Source organism: Diabrotica virgifera, chromosome 2 (assembly GCF_917563875.1).
Source record: "Diabrotica virgifera virgifera chromosome 2, PGI_DIABVI_V3a".
Classification (NCBI taxonomy): domain Eukaryota; kingdom Metazoa; phylum Arthropoda; class Insecta; order Coleoptera; family Chrysomelidae; genus Diabrotica; species Diabrotica virgifera.
In genome coordinates, this window is record NC_065444.1 from 227,076,018 (window position 1) to 227,098,046 (window position 22,029).

Sequence of the window (22,029 nt, forward strand, 5' to 3'; positions counted from 1 at the left end):
AATATTATTGACCAGCTGAGGACGTGTGTTCATTATTTTCAATACTTCTTCATTCATAGTTCTGCTGGTGAAGCTTACATCCACATTTCCAATTAATTCAATTTGTTGACGTTATATTGTTTTAATGTCAAGGTCTCACAGCCTTATATTAATAGAGACCACACATAACACTTTAGTGTTTTCAATCTCATTGTGACTGATAGCTTGGGGTTACAGAGCATTTTACGCCTGTTCATGAAACCAGGCCTTGCTATTTTAATGCGTTTTCTAATTTCTTTTGAGTGGTCTAGTTGTCTATTTAGCTTTCTGCCCAGGTATATGAAGCTTTGGGAACTCTGACGGGTGACACCATTTATTTGTAGGTTGGATGTAATTTGTTCGAGGAGGTTTTTATGGAATACCATAATTTTGGTTTTGGAACCATTTTGTGTGTTCATCAATATTTTTAGTTGGTCTTCTGTTTCCGCTAATACTACGGTGTCATCGTTATGATGAATTAGGGATGAGAAAAACCTACCGGTTATAACCTAAAACCGGTTTTTTTACTTTTCCATAACCGGTCTTACCGGTTGTTATTTTGTCCCGGTTATAACCGGTTTTTCCTTTTCTAAAGTAATAACCTGTGAAAAAGTGGACTTTGAGTCCACTCTGAAAAGTTATTATACCTCTGAGAAAAATAATGAGTTCGAAGAAAAAAGATTGTTTGTTTTAAATTCATCAACATTCTTCATTTCTTTGATGTTTATTAGTTAATGACTCTTACAGTAACTGAAATGTGTTTAATGTGATAGCCTGAATTGGCCGTTTTGATGATCTTGCGAATAAGCAGATCTGTTGAATTGTAAGAATCCTATTAAAAATAAAATAAAGTATCAATCAGTTCAATCAGTTGTGTGCAGTCAAGTTAGTTATAATGCTGTACACTATACAGTGGTGTACACAAACGGAAATAAACTCATTTTTTATCATCAAATTGTAAATTTAGGAGAAAATAAATCCTTCCTGTGTAATTATTTAAAAAAAAAACATGAAAAAAGATAAAATAGTTTGGCGTGTCTTGTGTAAAAAGGAATTATTTTGTTACAAAAACTTAACAAACTTGAAAAAAAATTAGGAGAATACATTTTGTATTTTCAATAATCTGGTTTAATTTGGCCCAAAATATTCATTGCGTTAGTTTATTATATTATTTTACCTCCAAACATGTTTGTTTTTCAAACTAATTTCTCCGCTTGTATTGGGAACTGGCATCTGCTTTTAAATATAGCTGCTGACATCCGAGTACCGAAACCGAGTACCTTAGCCAGTTTCTATCTCTCTAATCAGCCCTAAACATCCATCCTTGGATTTAAGCCTCCTCTTCCTTTCTCCGAACCTCTCTACCTTGGACATTTTTTATCAAATTTGACCCGCCGTGTTTCTTCAGTGAATCTGACCATCGCATTTGTGGCCTTTCCCGTTTTCGTTTGTGGTTCCACGGTCTCCAATGTATATTCATCTTAGTGCACCTTTCATCCTTCTGCCTTAGGTTATGTCCTGCGAACTTCTGATAACTGATTTCTATTTTCGATCCCAATTGGCTAGTTCGAACCTCCTGTTTCACTTTCCCTATCCCACTGCGCAATACCCAATATACGCCGACGCTGTGTACCTATATATCGATTGATTATATTGGTATCGATATGGATAATATTGATATCGATTCTAATGGAGTATCGCAAACTAAAATGCAATTTAATGTAACGTTGTAACCTATTGGGTCTATTGAATAAAAAGAAGTATTTGCTTCTACTTCCTCGTATTTAAGTATTTACTTAATAGTAATTAAATAAAGCATTAAAGAAATGACTTTATTCAATTACTATTAAGTAAATACTTGTGTAAAAGCAAATACTTCTTTTTATTCAATAGACCCCTTGGGTATTGCATTCAAAAAACAGAAAACCGAAAACCGGATTTTAGAATAACCGGTTTTTTGACCGGTTATAACTGTTAGGTTAAACCGTATCTAAGAAAAAACGGTATAACCGAAAACCGGTTATTTTATCAACAACCGCCATCCCTATGATGAACGCCGAATGCAATGAAAAATTATATATTCAAAAAATATGTCGCGAAACGCAATCAAAATATAATTAAATGATGGAATTGTTTATTTTCATTTAGCGAATGTGGTTTATATTGTGGTTTTCCTATGTCGGTTAATTTATATTTACTCCACCTTCGGGGATAACTCATTTTATCGTTCCCAAGTAACACACTTGTCTTTTCATTTGATACTTATGTTGGCAACATTCTGATAACTAAAATAGTTGGTATAGCTAATAAATGAGAATTTACCTACCCTAATTAACACGCAGTGCGGTTTTGTCTCAGAGACTTTTGACCCTTTCCGGAATTTATAGCGTCTAGTTTCTAAAAGGATCCACCAATTGAGGATTTTGGATATTTTGGATAACTTTGTTAATTAGCAAACTTTGGTTTCTAACAAAATAAATGTTAGCGGGGTATGTAGTTCAGATTTTGCGGTTGTAGATTTATAAGTTTATTATTCAATAATATAGAACGAAATGGAAATAAAAAATGTTAAATAATTGCTCGAAATTGAATATTATCTTCTCTGACATAATGTGCTGTCGGTAAGACGAATACCTTATTTGAGCTCCATGTTCAAGCATTATGGGCTTAATGCTATGTATTAATAGATACAGGTGGAAAGTATAACAAAAAATGGAAAAATTGGCTAAAAAATATTGAGGTTTCATTATCCTTTGAAGCTTTTAAGATGCAATTTTTTCGTACAAATATATTTTACAGAAGCTTGCAGAATAGGTCTTCGATAGTATAAAATGATTACATCTGAAATTGGTGGAGGGGGTAGTCAAACCAATGGGCGCCGTAAATTATCGCGCCGTAAAAAATCGCCCGTGTGGCCATGGCCTTACTGCTCTTACGGCGCCGTAAATTATCGCCTGTGTGACCCTAGGGTTAGGTAAGGAAAATCATGCATCGACGTTTTGTTTATAATGAGGCAAGTTCAAGAGAAATCATAAGATATCACAAACCGGCATATTTCGGTTTAGTGGACCTTAAAGATGCATTTAACAGGGTCAAATTAAATACGTTATCCATTTATTGTACTCAATAGAAATACTTCTAAGAATGATTAAAACGATCAAATATATCTACCAGAATAACACAATAGAAATAATAAAACTAAAAATAGAAGAAGAACTACCCCAACTGAAGCTAAGCTGATCATGGATAGGACAGGGGGATCTCTTGAGTTATCTATTGTTGCATTTGAATGAAAACTGTAAATTAGAGCTGGAGGTGCAGGTAATGGAACAATAAATTATGGAGATTGGATATCTAGGCATCACACGACACAGACACATGATACAAAAGTAAAAGATATAGTGAATAGAGCCGCAGGTTGCAAGAAACACGGCCTGACACAAAGATAATAAAATTAATGTTAGAAGCAACAGAGATAGAAACCCTTCGAGAAATAGATGGTACGACACTATGGGACAGAGCTAAAAGTACAGATATTCGATCAAGATGCAAGGTGGAGATTATTAAAGGAACAGAAATGTAGAATGGAACGACCACGTAAGTCGATTAACAACAAATAGAGCAGTAAGGACGGCGAGAGGCGGTTCCCCAATAGGAAGACCAACAGTGGGAAGACCACGAAAATTATAGAAGGACATTTTACAGGTGAAGGTACATTGAAGAAACAGGCATACATAGTTATGTTAACACAAAAAGAAGAAGAAAAATAAGTATTTGACTGTGACAAGAAAATCATACGGGACGCTAAAAGTTTTAGAGTTAGTGAAAAAATATTATCTGTTTCCCGACTTTGTAATGACCACGGACACAAAAAAGTTATATTTTAAACAGTCAAAAAAGCTTTTGGGAACAAACGTTATAATTTATTGTTGCCCAGCGATATTAGCGGTGAGAGTTGTATTTATAGTAAAGTTAATAAAATACATGATTATTTAATATTTTTATAAGGTATAATTTTAAAAATTATTTAATAATTTGTGGGTTTACCTGTTCCATATCTCAAAGTGTATAATAATATATTCAAAAGAAAAGATATTAAAATAATTTCTGATTTTGAAAATTTTTAATCAATCGACGGAACCTTAACTACACAGACTTGTGATTTATGCTACATAAATTTTATTTCTATTATTCCAGTAGCAACCTTACTCAAAACAAATTTTAAACTTTCTGATTATAAATTTGTTCTTAACTCCTCAAACAACCATTTGTAGGGACTTCGTTTAAGGACAAGGACCGTTTACAAACCCTTGCAGCCGCAATATATTTCGGACAGGTTAGGAAACATATGTTTGCATTAACATCGCTCAAATCAGTTCTGAATTTAGTATTCGAAACATGCCCCCTAAAGATAATGCTGGCCTACAAGAATTGTGGGATAGTCAGGATGTGAAGCAGAGTGCTTGTGGTTCATACTTGCGGTTTCCTTACGTTTCCTTCTATTACATGCACTCTTAGTCTATGGATATTTTGTTTTAGGGATATATTATCGTTTAATAGAGAATGACACTATCGAAAAAGAATAAGGATATTTTTTTAGATGAATTTGTTTTTTACTACAAAATATTTATTTTAATTAAAACAAATAATGGTGTACTTATAAGCGTTACAAAACATGTTTTTGGTTTACCCAAAAATTTCAACATTAAAAATCCTTGCTATTTTATTTTTAAATAAATATTTTATTATATTTTCTTTCATATCTCATTAACAATAATCTTCTTTAAATTTCTTTAACCTCTTCTCCCGTTAAAAACTTGTTTGGCGCCCTGTTATAGCAACTCTCTTTTCATCGAATCATTCTGTCATTATTCGGAACATGCTTATTGTTCAATGTCATTTCAATGTCGGTGACAATCTCATAAATATAATAAGGAATAGATAAGGTAAGGTATGGACCGGTTTGTGCATCGAGGTGTAACGCAAATATCAAGGACGTCATTGGTCAATATTCACTTTGAGTGGTCAGCCATCTTTGTCTGTCATATGAGCAAGACCGCTTAGTAAAAAGAGATAGATAGACCACCGATCGACTGCTCGCGCGTTATCCTATTTTACTTAGTATGCCTTGTTTATGGGCTATTAGTATGTCTATGGACAATCTCCACATTCCATAATCTTAATGGAAGTGCAAGGATTATTTTTATTATAAAACGAGCTGTAATTTAAATAATGCCCCATTTTTATTTAAACAGAAGTCTCAAATCTCTTGGGGTAAGTGGTTTTCGACATATTGTATTTCATATATAATTCCATATAAGGTTTTTTACCATTGTGTAATATTTAACCTTCAAATCGCCAACCACGTGTGTTTGTGCGATATAATTTTATACTTAACTTACATAATATATACAGGTAGAACTCATAAATAATTTAACTAGTAATCATTATTATTAATTTTATTTTATTATTTGCCATTTGCTACTTTTTACGATTATTTGGTAAGGAAAGGTTTCACTACTTCTTGATGTCTGATACACATTTTTTTCTAGGTTTTTGAAAATAAACCCAACCTTTCCCTCTTCGGGAGCCTAAGGCTTCATCACCGTTGATGCCACTACAAGGTAAGGCATGATGGATGTATCTCAACATCTGCAACGACCAACACCACTAAAAACTAGAGCTGCAGTGACGTGAGGCCGACCATCTAGGTCGAGTCCAAGATCGAGAAATCAACGGCTGTATCCTTCGACATCAAGAAGTTAACCGTCAAATACCATAAGCCACATAAGTATAATCCAAAAATTGTTAGCTTTGGGCAAGAATTTGAATATTTTAATACATACATACATCAGATTACATTATTATACCTTTTGTAAAAATAAGCATCATTAGTTAGAATAGTTAAAATATTGTTTTGTTTGCTTCCAATCCAGATCTTGATCGATCATATTTTTGATTAGGCTAAGACGAACACACACCTTGAGAGAGAGAGAGAGAGAGAGAGAGAGAGAGAGAGAGAGAGAGAGAGAGAGAGAGAGAGAGAGAAAATTTGTTGTTTCTAAAAATGAGTTTACATTTATAAAACACAACGTGGTATAGTACAAACACAGTACAAGATACATTAAAACACTAACTATAAAACTTCCATATTAAAAAAGCTATCAATTAGCGCAAATGTCCTTAAAAAATTTCTCAATACTATAGTAACACTTAGATAATAAAAACTTCTTGATTGCACTTCGGAATACAAAAATATTGCTTGAGGATCTTTGAGTGGTAGGTGATTAAAAACTTTCTTTCCAGTGTAAATAAATGAGTTTAAATTAATGTAGAAGAGGGAATTGGAAGTGAAATAACGTTAGTTAGACGAATGTTATAAAGGGAATGTGTCCGAATATCCTCTTTATGTTTTTTAAAAATTAAGCACGCTAATTCAATGATATGTATGCAAGCAAGTGTCAAGATACCATGTTTCCGGAACAGAGGCCTGCATGATATACCAAACTTGACCTTGCATAAATATCTAAGTGCTCTCTTTTGTAGCATAAAGATTCTACTGAAATGATGAATAGAACAGCTACCCCAAAAGGCACTACCGTATCTCAAATTAGATTCAATCAGGGCCACATCATAAACACTTTTTGGAGTCTTGAAATCTAAATGGTGTGCAACTGATTTGACAGCAAAATAACCCGATGATATCTTTTTGCTTAAATATAGAGTGTGTTGCTCAAACTTAAGTTTATTGTCAATATAGAGACCTAAAAATTTGTTAACGGTGTCAGAACAAATGCCTTCATTACCCAGAGTAATATTGTTTAGATCATTCTTAAAAGAAATTAATTTGTTTTTTGAAAAATTAAATGTCAAATGATTAGCTTTGCACCACTATAAGATTTTTAGCATATCCCTACTAATAATCTTGTTCAGTACATTAGGGTCCTTGTTTTGCCATACAATTGTGGTAATATCTGCAAATATAGTAAACTGGCCATTAATACCGAGGTTAATTATGTCATTAAAATAGATCAAGAAAAAGATAGGACCCAAGACAGAGCCTTGAGGTACGCCACAATTAATAAAGATATTACTAGAATAGCGCTCATTGATTGATACAGACTGGCATCTGTCTTCCAAGTATGAACTGAACCACTTTAGAGTAGTGCCTCTAAAACCCTATCTTTCCAGTTTATTAAGAAGTATTTTATGATTGACACAGTCAAAGGCCTTAGAGAGATCACAGAAAACTGCAGCAGCAACATAATCGTTATTTAAGTCTAAGTATAGTTTTTCCATGAATTTGAAAATGGCATCATATGTACTTTTTAATGACTAGAAACCGAATTGGCAGGAAGAAAGTAAATCGTATTTTTGTAAGAAAGTCATCATTTGGATTTTGACCAATTTTTCTACAACCTTTGAAAGGGACGGTAACAAAGAGATAGGACGATAATTAGCAGGTAAATCATGGTCACCACCTTTATATAGAGGAATAACCTTAGCACATTTTAAACAGTCGCTAAAGTGACCTGTTAAAAAAGATGTGTTGGGATAAAAGATGGGATAAAACTTTAGATGGGTAATGGGATATCATCCCAACCTGCAGCCATAGGATTTGTAATGCTTTGTATAATATTTTTTATTTCAGCCGAATTAGTGGGAAGAAAATAAAAAGAATTTGTAATGTCTACTCCATTTAAAAATGCATTGGATTAAAAGAAGAATTAATTTTTCCAGCGAGTTCTGGACCTACTGAGCAGTAATATTTATTCAGCTCACTAGGGTCTAAGACTACATCAGTAGTTCGGGGAACTTTAGCTTTAAGATTATTAACTATACACCAAGATTCCTTTTGTTTATTATTGGCATTTTCCATTTTAGATTTAAAAGATATACATTTTGCTAATTTAGTAACCTTCCTATATTTATATTGGACCTATATTTATAGAAATATATCAAAAATTCATAATTGCATATTATATGTTTTTAATGTAGTTTAACAACCTTAAGTTTTGCAGGAATTTCTAATTCCTTTAGTAACCCAAGTTTTCTTATTTTTCTATTTAAGAATTTTTTTGAAATGCCAAATTGAAAATCTTCATGAGAGTGTGATGAAATTGATGGAGCATATCAGGAGAGCAAAAAATGTTATTCCAATCTTCCTGATTACATAATTTGATAAACCTGTCAAAATTACTTTTGCTGAAAATTCTACCCCATCTGGCTGTATGAGGTGGATTCTTAAGGGGAAATTCACATAGAATGGGATCATGATCCGATGAAAAATAGGGAATCACTCTACACCCAGCCAGATCTGGATGTAGATCATTACAATTATAATCCATATTAATATAATATTATCATATATTTAATATTGATAATCAATATTAAAGTCACCTGTCAAGATAATAAATGCAGTTTGTGGAATTTTTTCAAGCAATGATTCCAATCTTTGAAAGAATAGCTGCATAATAGACTTAGGTGGTATGTACACAACAATGAGAAAAGTATTAAGCTTCTTAATGAAAGTAATAAAAAATTCAAATTTAGATTCAATGCAGAGGTGGTTAAATTTATTTTAGTCAACAAAATTGAATTTATACTGAAATATTATATTAACTAAAATTAATGTGCCTTCATGGATGCTTTCAGATCTGCAAAATTTAGATACTATGGAGTAATTGTTAACACAAAGTGTCTCCAGAGGGTACAACCAGTGCTCAGTTAAAAGCACAAGATCTGGCCAATCATTTTCGCTAAGAAACACTTCCAGTTCCTCAACTTTTTTGCGTATAGAACATAAATATGTTGTATAAAATAATAGGAAATTTATTAAAAATATTAGATTTAGATATACTGGTATCCATTTTATCACCTACCACACTTACAATATTATTTATGTTATCTTTGTTCCCTGTTTTTTGAAAGATTAAGTTTGATCTTGGTTGGGAGATACTAATTCCTTTCTTATCTGGGAAGGCCTTCAAAAATCCTTATTGTTACGTTGGTAGTTGTGGAATTTTTTGAAGTCGAAGCATTTGAAACCGATTCCTTTGGGCCAAGTAGATTGTTGGTAGATTTGATTTTTGTATTTTTCGCTAATCCCAACATAAAACACTTATTACGGTTTTCTTTAGTTGGTAGTTTCTTTACAATAACATCCGCGTCAGAGAATTGTTCTTGATTTTTTACGAACTCATGGATATTTTCAGATGATGCATGCCGCTTAATTCTGTAAAGGTATAACCAAACTTTACGTTTAGCACCAAAATCACCAGACTCCTCATTTTGTCCAATATCCTTCTTCACAACTCTGTTTCTTTCTCTTTTCTGATAATGGACTGTTGTAAAATCACTCAAATTCACCTTGGAAATTTGAGCTAGGCTAGGGTAAACGATAAATATCATAGTTGATTGAAATATTATTTTAGATAATATTTAAATTACCTGTGGTAGTTTATCGCTACAAAAATTTTAATATTATTACACAAATGACTTTTTCAGAAGAAAATCAGGAAGTTTACGAGTTACGAGCAAAACGAAATAGGGTAACATACTTAACATAGCATTGGACATTTTGGAGAGGAATGGAAAAATTACACAGGTCGACAAGTCTGATACCCAAAAAACAGACTATACCTTTCCTTTAAGATAAGATTTTTTGAGCCGACAGTACAAGAATCTTCTCGTCATTGTCTATTGCGTCTTGGACGTTCTCTTAGTACCGTCAGGTAATTGTGGAGAACTTCTTATAATCCTTGTAAACTTCCATGTCAATAGAGGTGAACACTGACCCGTGTCCTAACAAAGACTGATGGCATACCAAAGTGGTTGTGCAGCTCTCTTTTTCTACTACATATGTATTACATTTCTTTAATAGTTTTGGTTAACATATTTTCTTTTTATTTATTATTTTTACTGCTTTCCATAATGTTTTCACAAGAATATGGTGAAAACATATTTTCTCAGAAAACCAGTTTATTAAGAAAAAATTAGTCCACAACCTTTTAGCTCATAGAGGTACTAAAACAACACTGTCTATGGTAATTGCAGGGTGGATCGAGTATCTCTGAGGTTACCACAGCCAGTCCCAAGCCCGGATAAAATGTGGAGGGTTGATTGGCAAGATTAGCAACCTACCAATCGGAAAAACGAATACTCAAAGAAACAATGTGAAGCCTCGGAATCGGATTGATCATATGAAGACTAGAGGCACATTGAAAAAACAGAGTCATGTCTATACAAAAAGAAGAAGAAGAAGAAGAAGAAGAAGAAGGTACTAAAACGAATATCACTGTTTTTTGTTTAAAATTTTTATAATGATTTATTTAACAATACAAGTAAGCGTAACACTTGTTTTTAGATACAAAAATACCATTTAATCCTCCTAAAATTTTCTCATATCTTTGGTAGAAAAGGTAATACGGTATTTTTCAAAATTTATGTTAATATTATTATTTATCTTCGTTAGCAAATATAAAATTCCAAACGACCCCAATAACAATGATTTTATTTCCCTTTTTGCTGAAAATATTAATGAAACAATAACAAGCACCAGTAATTAAGTTAATATTCTGCATATTTGTTTGCGTTATGCTTTGTTAATTGGAATTATATAAAAATATCGTTTTCGTAACAAACAAGCACAAATATTTTTCCATGATTAAATTTATAGAATATTTGACTGCGTTGTAGAATAATTATAAAAAAAATATAGGATTTTATCATTCTGCAGTATTCTGCAAAATCCATCTCAAGGATGTAATGATATTGAATCCCGCTGGGTATTAAAAAAAAACTCGCGTAGAGTAAAAGTGCCAACAGATTTTATTCTGTTTATCAAGATTACATCTTGTTGTCAAGATTTCATCTTGATGGAAAAGTATATAATATATAGATAATAGGGGGGAGTCTTCTAAAATTGGCGACGATTATCGCATCCTAACTTTCAGAGTTTTCTATTGAAGCAATCTTCAGTTTTTAAATCTCTGGCGGTCACTGTATCTTGATATCTTCTCTCCAGGGCCGTTTTGGTCCACCTTGTTTTCCTCTAGTGAGCGGAATCCATTTTTATATATCTTTTGGCTATCTATTTTAGGCATTCTCTGGAGTTGTCGGTATCAGTTTATTATTTTGGTTTCAATTGTGTTCATAATGTTAAAATAAATTTTCATTTCTCTCAGAATATTATTGATATTTTAAAAACAGTTAATTTTTGGCCTCATCTCTCATTACACCATGTCTACAGCATTTAAGAGGAATTGAATTCCATTTGGTCCAGAAAGCCACTGCACATCCGCTAGGAAAAATATTCTGATTCGGATTTTTTGCAAAATCTTACACAAAATGGACCCTTTTTAACAAATTTGCATGTTGCCAGATCCAAAAGTGGATCAAAAATGTTTAAAACGTTTTTTTGTTTTTTCCTAAAAGTAATTTTTTTACATCGAATAAAGTTTTTTTTAGGTTTTTTGGATCATTCTAAACTTTTCTCTAAAGTTGATAGTTTTTGACATATCAGCGATTACAAATTAAAAAATTGCGAAATGGCCATTTTTAACCCTCATAAACTATGTGAAAAGTTTCAATGTTACCAACGTATGCAGATATTCTTTAAACATCGACTGATGAAATCCCGAGAAAAGAGTTTTTTGCAATACAAAATCGAAAACCCCTTTGTTTTTTAATTGCTAATCACGCGGGCGCAACACTATTTTAAACCGTTGCATGTATATGTAATATGCGTGAATATATGTGCCGAAAAATGTTCTGATTTATTTTTGTTTCACCATCTTGCTTGAAAAGGTTCCCTATTAAAAAATTTGCATGTTGCCAGAGTCAAAAATGGGTCAAAAAATGTTTTAAACAATTTTTTTAAACTTCAAATGTTTTCCGATTACATTTAACATGCAACGGTTGAAAATATTGTCGCGCTCGCTTGAGAAGCAATTAAAAAACAAAGGGGTTTTCGATACTGTGTTGCAAAAAGCTCTTCGTGATTTTATCAATCGATGCTTATAAAATATGTACGTACCTTGGTAACATTGAAATTTTCGGTTTTTCACATAGTTTTTGAGGGTTAAAAATGGCCAATTTTGCAATTTTTTAAATATCAATCGCTTATATCTAGAAAACTATAACATTTAGAGAAAAGTCACTTAAGATCTGTTCTATTTGGAATGATCCAAAAAACCTTAAAAAAATTTGTACAAAGAAAAAAATTAGTTATAGGAAAAACAGAAAAAAACGTTTAAAAATAATTTTTAACTGCCTTTTGATCCTGGCAACATGAAAATTTGTTAAAAGGAGACCTTTTCAAGGAAAATGGTGAAACAAAATTAAATCAGAATATTTTTTTGCACATATATTTGCGTATATTACATATACATGCAACGATTGAAAATAATGTAGCGCCCGCTTGATTAGCAATTAAAAAACAAAGGGGTTTTCGATATTGTATTGCAAAAAATTCTTAAGGATTTCATCAACCGATGTTTAAAGAATATCTACATACCTTGGCAACATTGAAATTTTCAGTTTTTCACATAGTCTATAAGGGTTAAAAATGGCCGACTTCGCAATTTTTTAATTTTTAATCGCTTACATGCCAAAAACTATCAACTTTAGGGAAAAATCACTAGACATTTTCTGTTTGGAGTGATCCAAGAAACCTAAAAAAAACTTTGTTCGATGCAAAAAAAAATGTTTAGGAAAAAACAAAAAAAACGTTTAAACAATTTTTGACCCACTTTTGGATCTGGCAACATGCAAATTTGTTAAAAGGGGTCCATTTTGAGTAAGATTATGCAAAAAATCCGAATCAGAATATTTTTCCTAGCAGATGCGCAGTGGCTTTCTGGACTAATTTAGTTACTCACTAAAATTTAAGTGTATCTTCTTCGCATCTGACACTATTCAGTCCCGGCGCTAGGGTATAAGGTGCCCGCCTGAAAAACTAACATAGGCACCCTTCGATTTTTCTAATTAGTATTTTGTATGACATCAGCAGAACAAAAGCTCCTTTTAGCGCCTTCAAAAGAGGGGCGCCCGCCTGCAATGCATCCCTTGCAGACCCGTTATCGCCGGGTCTAAGTATTTATGCGTTAGCATGATATCTATTAGATAACAGTGGGTGCAGGATACAACCTTGTTTGACTCCTCTAAAGATCAGATATATTCGTCTGTCATATTTTAATTCAGAATAATATGTAGATACTTTTTAAAGCTAGTGTAATTTTATATGATCCTTATATCACGACTAACAAGTCGTTTATCATTAAATATTTTGTGGGTGATACGTACGAATATTTGTAAGGTACGGCTTATAAGGCTTACTCTACAAGACAAAATAATTGACAAAAAGGGCGAAAAATATGGTAAATAAAGAGTGATACTCCATAACACTATCTGAAATAACACTCCATCTACACTGTATATTAATATGTTGTTAATAATAACAAATATATAATATATAGAAACAGTAATTTACGATCATCGAATAAAACAAGTGTCATAATTCAAATATCTAGGACCTAGTGTTTGCTATTTTTATTAAGAATAAGCCACAATTTTACTTTAAAATAAGTTGAGTGGAAATCGAAACATCAAAATAAACTTAAAGTAGCATTGTGGTTTATCCTCAACAAAAATAGTAAATTGTATTGAGATGCCACAAAAAATAGCTTCAGAACGAACAATTTCAAGATATGTCTAATTTTAACTCTTATTTTGTATTTGTAAAATTTATATTATTGTATTAATTTTATATATTGAGTTTGAGTTCTAAGTCTTGTTTTGAAGATTATTTTCATGCAATGCGTTGTTTGAACCCTTAAAATCTCTACGTCTCTAGTCAGATAACCAGTTTTTAGATGCTGAGCCTATGTTAAGCTAAATACACTTTCTAAATTACTCCCATTTACATGTATATGTTACACTCAAACTTCTAATTCGAACAATGTCCGAAATTTTTACTCACTTCTCGATGTGGACAACGTAAATTAACCACGTCGCGGAGTGAGCATTTTATTCGGACATTGGCCGAAACGGCATACACACAACGCGTTGTGGCTAAAAGAAAGTAGGTACTCAATTGCCGAAATAAACACGCTCACCGGAGATTGAGCAAAGACCATAATACTCATAACCCGAAGTGGGTAATCTATTTTACCCCCGTCGGGTTGTGGGTATTTGCTATTTGCGCAAACGCTGAAAAGCCTCCAAACACAGCCATACGCTACACCAGTTCCATAATAACAAGTAAAATAAAATCAAATTTTTCTTATAATTCCATTTATTTTAATTAAAAAAACTAAACAGTCAAATACAACAAGTATCTTATTATTGAAAATAGAAAAAAATATATTAAACGTTTTCATACCTATATACGCTTTTTATATTAGTCTATTTCATACATGTACCACTTTCAATGTTTATTTCAGTTCTTTTCAGAAAATATTCACTTTACTTGTTAGCACAAGAAGTGCTACCGTGCTTATGTTTGATTTTACACATTTGTAAGATTTGCATATTATGCAAGGAAGGATCCAAGGAAGAAGAAGCATAGGAAGGAGACGCACCTTCTGGCCGAGGAACCTTAGAGAATGGTTTAGCTGTAGTTAATTACAACTATTCAGAGCAACAGCCAACAAAGTGACCATAGCCATTATGATATCCAACCTCCGATAGGAGAGGAAACTTTAAGAAGAAGAAGAAGCTTTGCTCGAATTCTTCTTGCATCCACATCTGATGAAACCTTGTTTGAACCCGGATTCCCGGATGACATAATTGTTTCTATACGGACATTGAGCTGTTCATCAGGTACATCGATGTTATTAATAAATTTATTAGGAGCTACCTGCAACTGGTTTCAAGAAAACTGGCTGTAAAGAAATCCATGCCTTGTACCAAGGGTATAGGAATCATCGTTATTATGAATTTATTACAACATCCATTATGTCCAATATCAAACATTCATTATTCATATTCGATATTAAACAGTATATTTTTATCACCACGTACATCACACGAGCCAATTTGTTATCATATTTAAACATGTGCGGATTATTTAATTTGTTTAATTGTAGCAATTTATAAACAACATTTTGGCAATGGACATTTAAATTAGCTGACTAAGTATAAACCTTTGTTCTCTTGTGTGACCCAGTTCGTGTTGCCAACAAGAAATAATACATTTTAGAATCATTCTCAAGAATCACTTCAACCAGGCCAGAGGTGCCTTTAACTTCATTCACTATAATCAATATGTAGCATCAAATAGAGTCTTCAACTAAATCGCGTACAAGTCATTATCAGTACTCAACGTTCTCCCGGGTGATTACCCTAGTGTCGGTGTTCTAAATCAATTCTATCATTGCTATTGGTGTTTCCATTATCTGAAGAGACTACTCCACTGAGCATCGAATATTTGACATGGTCCTCATCGAGAAAAAGGAAACATCGAGGTAGAAACGAGACTCGATAAACCTACGACTACAGTCCACACCAAACAATCCCAGTAGCAGATAGACGACGGTAGGCCCGGGAGAACAGAAACAGGAGAGCCGCAGAGCATCCAGAACAGAAACTACAAACAGGAGAGCCGCAGAGCATCCAGAACAGAAACTACAAACAGAGGATCAACAAAGCATCCAGAACAGAAACTACAACCAAGAGAGCCGCAAAGCATCCAAAACAGAAACTACAAACAGGAGAGCCGCAGAGCATCCAGAACAAAAACTACAAACAGAGGATCAACAAGCATCCAGAACAGAAACTACAAACAGAAGAGCCGCAGAGCATCCATAACAGAAACTACAAACAGAGGATCAACAAAGCATCCAGAACAGAAACTACAACCAGGAGAGCCGCAAAGCATCCAGAGCAGAAACCACAACCAGAGGAGCGACTCAACGCTCAAGAAAAAAAAAACCGTAAGTTTTTGAATAGATTACATTTTTCCAACATTGCACGCATCGTATACTATAGCTAAATATTCATATCTAAATATTATATCAAAAATTAACAAACGGTCCACTCAGTACAATATTTTTCATGTAAATTTAAATTATTTCACTTATACATAAAGTACTTATCTAATAATAATAAACGGGGGTTATCTTTAAAAATAGTTATTACACATTTATCTTAATTCGAAAGTTTGGTTAATAAATACGTACACCTGCAAAATTTTACTAACACATTGTAACTAAGAATTTTAATTTTTTTATATATTTACGTGACTACAAAATATTTCAATTCAGTCATCTAATTATTTAAATTGACCTATCTTAAACTGACGATTTAGTTACAAGGTCAAACGGTACATATTTTTCTATTACGTAACCTCAAGTCCTCCGTAATTAGCGGTTAGTATTACAGGTGTTTATAAATATACAAGTTGAATCAGATTGACTGAAAATAAATTATTTAATAGCGTATAAAATTGTTTACTCCTGGATAAAAGTAGGTAAATTTAAAAAATTGGTAAAAACATGGAAACTGTATACGGCAAGCAGGCAGAGATCGGAGCAGAGATATGTAAACTGGTATCGAATCTTAAAAAGGATTCTACTTCTCGAAAAACAATATATTAAAGAGCGTCAGGATAGGTTGGAGGATTATTGGACAAGATTTTTAAATAACCACGAAAGACTATTAGAGGGAGGTGCGACGAAAGACAAATACTTTGAAACAAAATATTACGATCAAGTCTTGAAGACTTATATTGAGGGTAAAACCCTGTTGGAAGAATATGGAAGAAACATAAAAAGAGGAAAAGCACCGAAAGTAAGGGAGATACCGATAAGAAAACAAAGACTCGAGGAATTATTACGGCAAGAAAATGAACAAGACTTGCAGGAGGATGAAGATCTGCAGTTAGAGTTAAAAGAACACATGGAAAAGGTAAATACACTAATGATCGAAGCAACAGTAGCTGAGGAGCTAGACTTTTTGGACAATGGAGAAGTAGAGAGAATAAATCAACTAAGGACTAAAGTCACGGAAACTTTAAAGACATGGCGGCCAAGTATGCAACGACCAGACAGCACACAGAGGAGAGATGGGGTGACACTACCCCAGGTGAAAATTCCTGTATATAAAGGAAGATACGAGACGTGAAGAACTTTCCACGATTTGTTTACTAAAGTAATACATGAAAATGACCAATTATCGAACGAAGAAAAAATGCAGTACTTAAAAACTCAAGTAAGAAGGGAAGCCAACAGAATGATACAGCATTTACACATATCCGAGGCCAACTACGAAGTGGCCTGGAACATGTTAAAGAAAAGGTATGAAAACCAGAGGATGATATTGTTTAAACTAATAGACAGGATGCTGCTAGCGCAGGAAGTAAAGGAAGCTTCTGCTAGAGCACTGAAATCGCTACATGACACCTTCCATGAGTGTCTGGAAGCCACCGGAGGACTAGGAACAGACACGGAAGCGTGGAGCCCATTGATAGCCAGAATAAGCATAACAAAATGGGATAATGAAACAAGAAGACTATACGAAAACCACATCGGAGACAGTAGAGAGATACCGACGTACAAATCGACACAAACATTTATACAGCGAAGATTCCAAACACTGGAGCTGCTGGAATCAGAAAAGAGACAAGAGAAGCAAGGAGGATCGGGTAGGAAAACACGAACAAACTGCGTGATGTGCAACGGAGATCACGGAGTAGCACACTGCAGAGAAGTTCAGGAACTCAGTACAAGAGAACGGAACAGAATAATAAGAGAAAAAGGTTGGTGTGCGAATTGCGTAGCACACAATAAAGAAAAACAATATCTTTCACAGCTGAGGTGCAGAAAATGTGGCGGAAACCATCACACAATGTTGCATTCTGAAAGAGGAAACGCAGGCAACAGAAGGGGCTCAAATGAAGCGACAGGAGAACAAGCACAAGAAAGAAATGGAAGAGAATCGCACAATAGGAGAAACGGGTACCAATCAGACAGGTACAGGGGAGGAAATAATTATTCGAACAATGCCAGAGAACAAAATAACCGAAGGCGAGAAAATACGCAAGAGAACAATGGGCAAAGGAATAACAACACACAACACAGAGGTCAGAACTCAGCTAACTGTGCAAGCCATAAGGAAGGTGAAGCATTACTAGCCACAGCAGTGGTACGCATAAGAGATGCGAAAGGAGATTCTCACATAATGAGAGCACTTATCGACCAAGGGTCACAATGCGCATTTATAACAGAACAAGCAGCGACGGCGCTAGGAACAAAAAGGCAGACAATACAGGCGACCATATCCGGAATAGGCTCGTCAGGGGAAAAGACAGCTAACTGGAGTATAAAACTTTTGATCGGAACTCATTACCAAAGTGACTTCGAGATGGAATTAGAGGTACTGGTATTACCAAAAATAACAAGGGATTTGCCGGAACAGGATATAATATTACAGGAATATAACGAGAAAAACGCACTACTGGCAGACCCAAGATACTACAAGGTAGGGATTTACTACTAGGGGTCAAAGAATGTAGCCACATATTGATGGAGGGTATGGACCGATTAAGTAACGGCCTACTCAGCCAAAACACGAGACTGGGATGAATAGTGTCAGAAACGACACAAAGAAAAGAATCCAGTCCTTAGGAAACAAATCATAACACTATGACAATAATTGTAAAGGCGGGAAATTTCAGCTCCTTATCAGGGGCAACTACATACGTTAAAGATCAAGAAACACTTGTCCAAACATAAAACGTAGAAATCTCCAAAACCCGAAGAAGCAGTAGGTATAAAGGGAGAAGAAAAAGTGTACCAAACGGACACAAATACAAGAATACACACACAAAACAATACAGTTCAATACAAAACGTCGATCGACGGAACGAACGCGAAAAGGTAATACAGGAAAATTACAAAAATAACTCTGAAAGAAGAGTGAAATGCAGAAGCAAATACAATAGTGCTAACGCAAACGGAAGACGTGACACGAGGACGTATCGTGATCATAGAAATTCAAAGCAATACGGACTACAGGAGTCGAAGATGTACCATGAAATAACGTACAGAAAAACAAAAGAAGATAGACGTCGTGATACAAGGACATATCGAGATCAAACTTATTGGAAAAAAGCGAAAACAAGAAGAAAAATTAAAAGTATACAAATAAATATGACAGACAAAATTATACGAGGAGGAATAAATATAGAATCTATACAAATACGAATAAACACAAAACATATGAAAGAAGGACTTATCATAATAAGAACAGAAAACAAAGAAACAGAGGAGCACAGCAAGCTCGACAAGGAAGAAGAAACAAACAATGGACTCAGGTGACTTACAACCACCGTGAGCAACAGGAAAATTCGGTGCCTGATGCAAAATTTTTCAGGAATGTATGCAAACTAGATAAGGATTGACTTTAAGAGTTGAAAACTAAGTCGTGTCGGATGATGCTAAGAGGTATGCCTAGGGTAGTACGGATCCCACTCGGCATGAGACCTGCATATTTAACACGACAATAGATTGTTTACATGATGGAGAAATAAGCAAACGGAACTTGGAATTATGGAATTAGGATAACTTTTTTTTTCAGCTATTATGCTGCAAATGGAGGGATTATTTTTTCCCCGTCCCAAGGAACTATAGTTATTAGATTATTAACTAACTATAGTTATTAAATTATTTTACACTTTTCTACAAACTTATACAACTCTTGTATACAGACTACAGGGTTAATAAACGAATACTTCAATTATGAAAGAAGAATATTCACAAGAAGAATAATACAGAAGGGAGACCAATATAATTAATTCATAAACACTTAAACACAATGCTCTAATAATAAAATCATTAAAAACTTTACGTATTTCAAATATTTTTTAATTCGCGTAATAAAACACGACTTCATTATTAACCTACATAATATGTTTACTTGAGGTAATACAATTCGAGTATGTTACAAAACATAAGCAAATCGAGATTCAGCAAGCACAGCAAACACTAAACTAGTAGAGTTGCTTGGATGACATAAATTACAATTAAATATATCTACGTAAAATAGACCAGGAGCTCGTAGCACAATTCGATAATATTAATAATAAAACTTCTAATACTACAATCCAACAAACGATTATAATAATAAGAGAATACAATAATAATATTATTCTTAACACATTGAAACATAATATATCCCACTCAATACCTTTCATGTACCCTTTCCTAAACTAAACTTTGACTTGACTCTTTGATTTAATTCTGATTCAGATTTAATTTTGATATTATTACCTAAGGTGTTGCAGTGGGAGAATTGTTATTTTGTTCAAAGACGAGTGTCTTGTCATCACATTATATTAATCTATTTTGTTATAAATACTTTATCATTATCATTGTAAACGTTGAGAACTGACTACCTTCGTTATTACTTAATTCGTCGGGCATTACTTAATTTCGTCGGGCAGTATGTCCAATATCAAACATTCAGATATTGAACATTCAGATATTGAACAGTATATTTTTATCACCCCGTACATCACACGAGCCAATTTGTTATCATATTTAAACATGTGCGGATTATTTAATTTGTTTAATTGTAGCAATTTATACATTTTGGCAATGGACATTTAAATTAGCTGACTAAGTATAAACCTTTGTTTTCTTGTGTGACCCAATTCGTGTTGCCAACAAGAAATGATACATTTTAGAATCATTCTCAAGAATCACTTCAACCAGGCCAGAGGTGCCTTTAACTTAATTCACTATAATCAATATGTAGCATCAAATAGAGTCTTCAACTTAATCGCGTACAAGTCATTTTCAGTACTCAACGTTCTCCCGGGGTGATTACTTTACTGTCGGTGTTCTAAATAAATTCTATAATTGCTATTGGTGTTTCCATTATCTGAAGAGACTACTCCACTGAGCATCGAATATTTGACACATTACATTTCTAGAAGCTAGTCGGCACCTGTCAAAATTAGGAATGTTTACCAAAACGCTGTCGTCGACTGTAACAGAGGTTAATTTTCTTCCAGTAGGCTTTAATATTTTGGCTACCTGACTTTTTAATGCAGTTACACAATTTTCTCATGTTGTGCCTATGACAGATTTTCTTGAGCAAAGAGTGCACAAAGGGAAAGTATAAGTCTTCGTTTTTTAAAACTTCATCACAAAATAGATTACCTACGTTGGGTTATGGGTATTATGGTTTTGCTTAATCTCCGCTAAACGTGTGTATTTCAGCAATTGAGTACTTTCGTTTACCCACAACGCGTTTTGGATATTTCGCTTCGGCCAATGTACGAATAAAATGCTCATTCCGCGACGTGGGTAATTCGCGTTGTCCACATCGCGAAGTAAGTAAAAATTTCGAACGGTGTCCGAATTCGAAGTTTGAGCGTAACACATATACACAGAACAAAGGTTCAGCATTACCTTTAAGGCTGCTGTCTGGTCTACTAAAGATAGTCAATTTTATTAGTATTTTTTATGTCTAACTTATGTATGCTAATGAAATATTTTCGTTATAAAATTAATGGTTGCATCGACTGCGATGTAAGAGAAGTAGTGCAAACTTACCTATATATTGGTTTGCTGTGGCCATCACGATACCATAACACCATATAAACCCGATCTTCTTTTACGTCCGGTTCTATATCGCACGGTAATGTCGCACTTCGGGATAAAACGGCATCTACTGATTGAAACACTGTAAACAAAAAAGTATATAAGTCCAAGTATGTTCTTGTATATCTATAAAAATAACCTATTAATATAAATCTACAAAACATAAAATGTTAACTATTTTTTTTAAACGCTTTTCTTTACTTCAATAGTTTGCATCAAATCTTTAGACGTTAATTTGACTGACTTTTCTTCAATGCAAATGAATGAAAATTTGCAGACATATGCATTCGCGGGAACAATACACGAATAGTTAATAAAAAAAATTATGTTTGTATTAATTGTTTAAATAAAAAAAAAAAAAAAATTTAATGGAAAATGCTTAAATTCTCTTGTTTTTTACAAT

The 22,029-nt window shown here is 33.6% G+C and overlaps 1 protein-coding gene across 1 annotated transcript in view; it reads right to left on the reverse strand.

Moving 5' to 3' along the window:
* LOC126880447 (synaptogenesis protein syg-2-like) overlaps positions 1-21,706 on the reverse strand; it is an 832,444-nt gene extending 810,738 nt beyond the window's left edge. Inside the window, exon 1 of the mRNA XM_050644308.1 lies at positions 21,579-21,706. Within this exon, the coding sequence (XP_050500265.1) occupies positions 21,579-21,622 (44 nt within the window). The 5' untranslated portion in view covers positions 21,623-21,706. The remainder of the gene's footprint in view (positions 1-21,578) is intronic.
* Between the last annotated feature and the right edge of the window lie 323 nt (positions 21,707-22,029).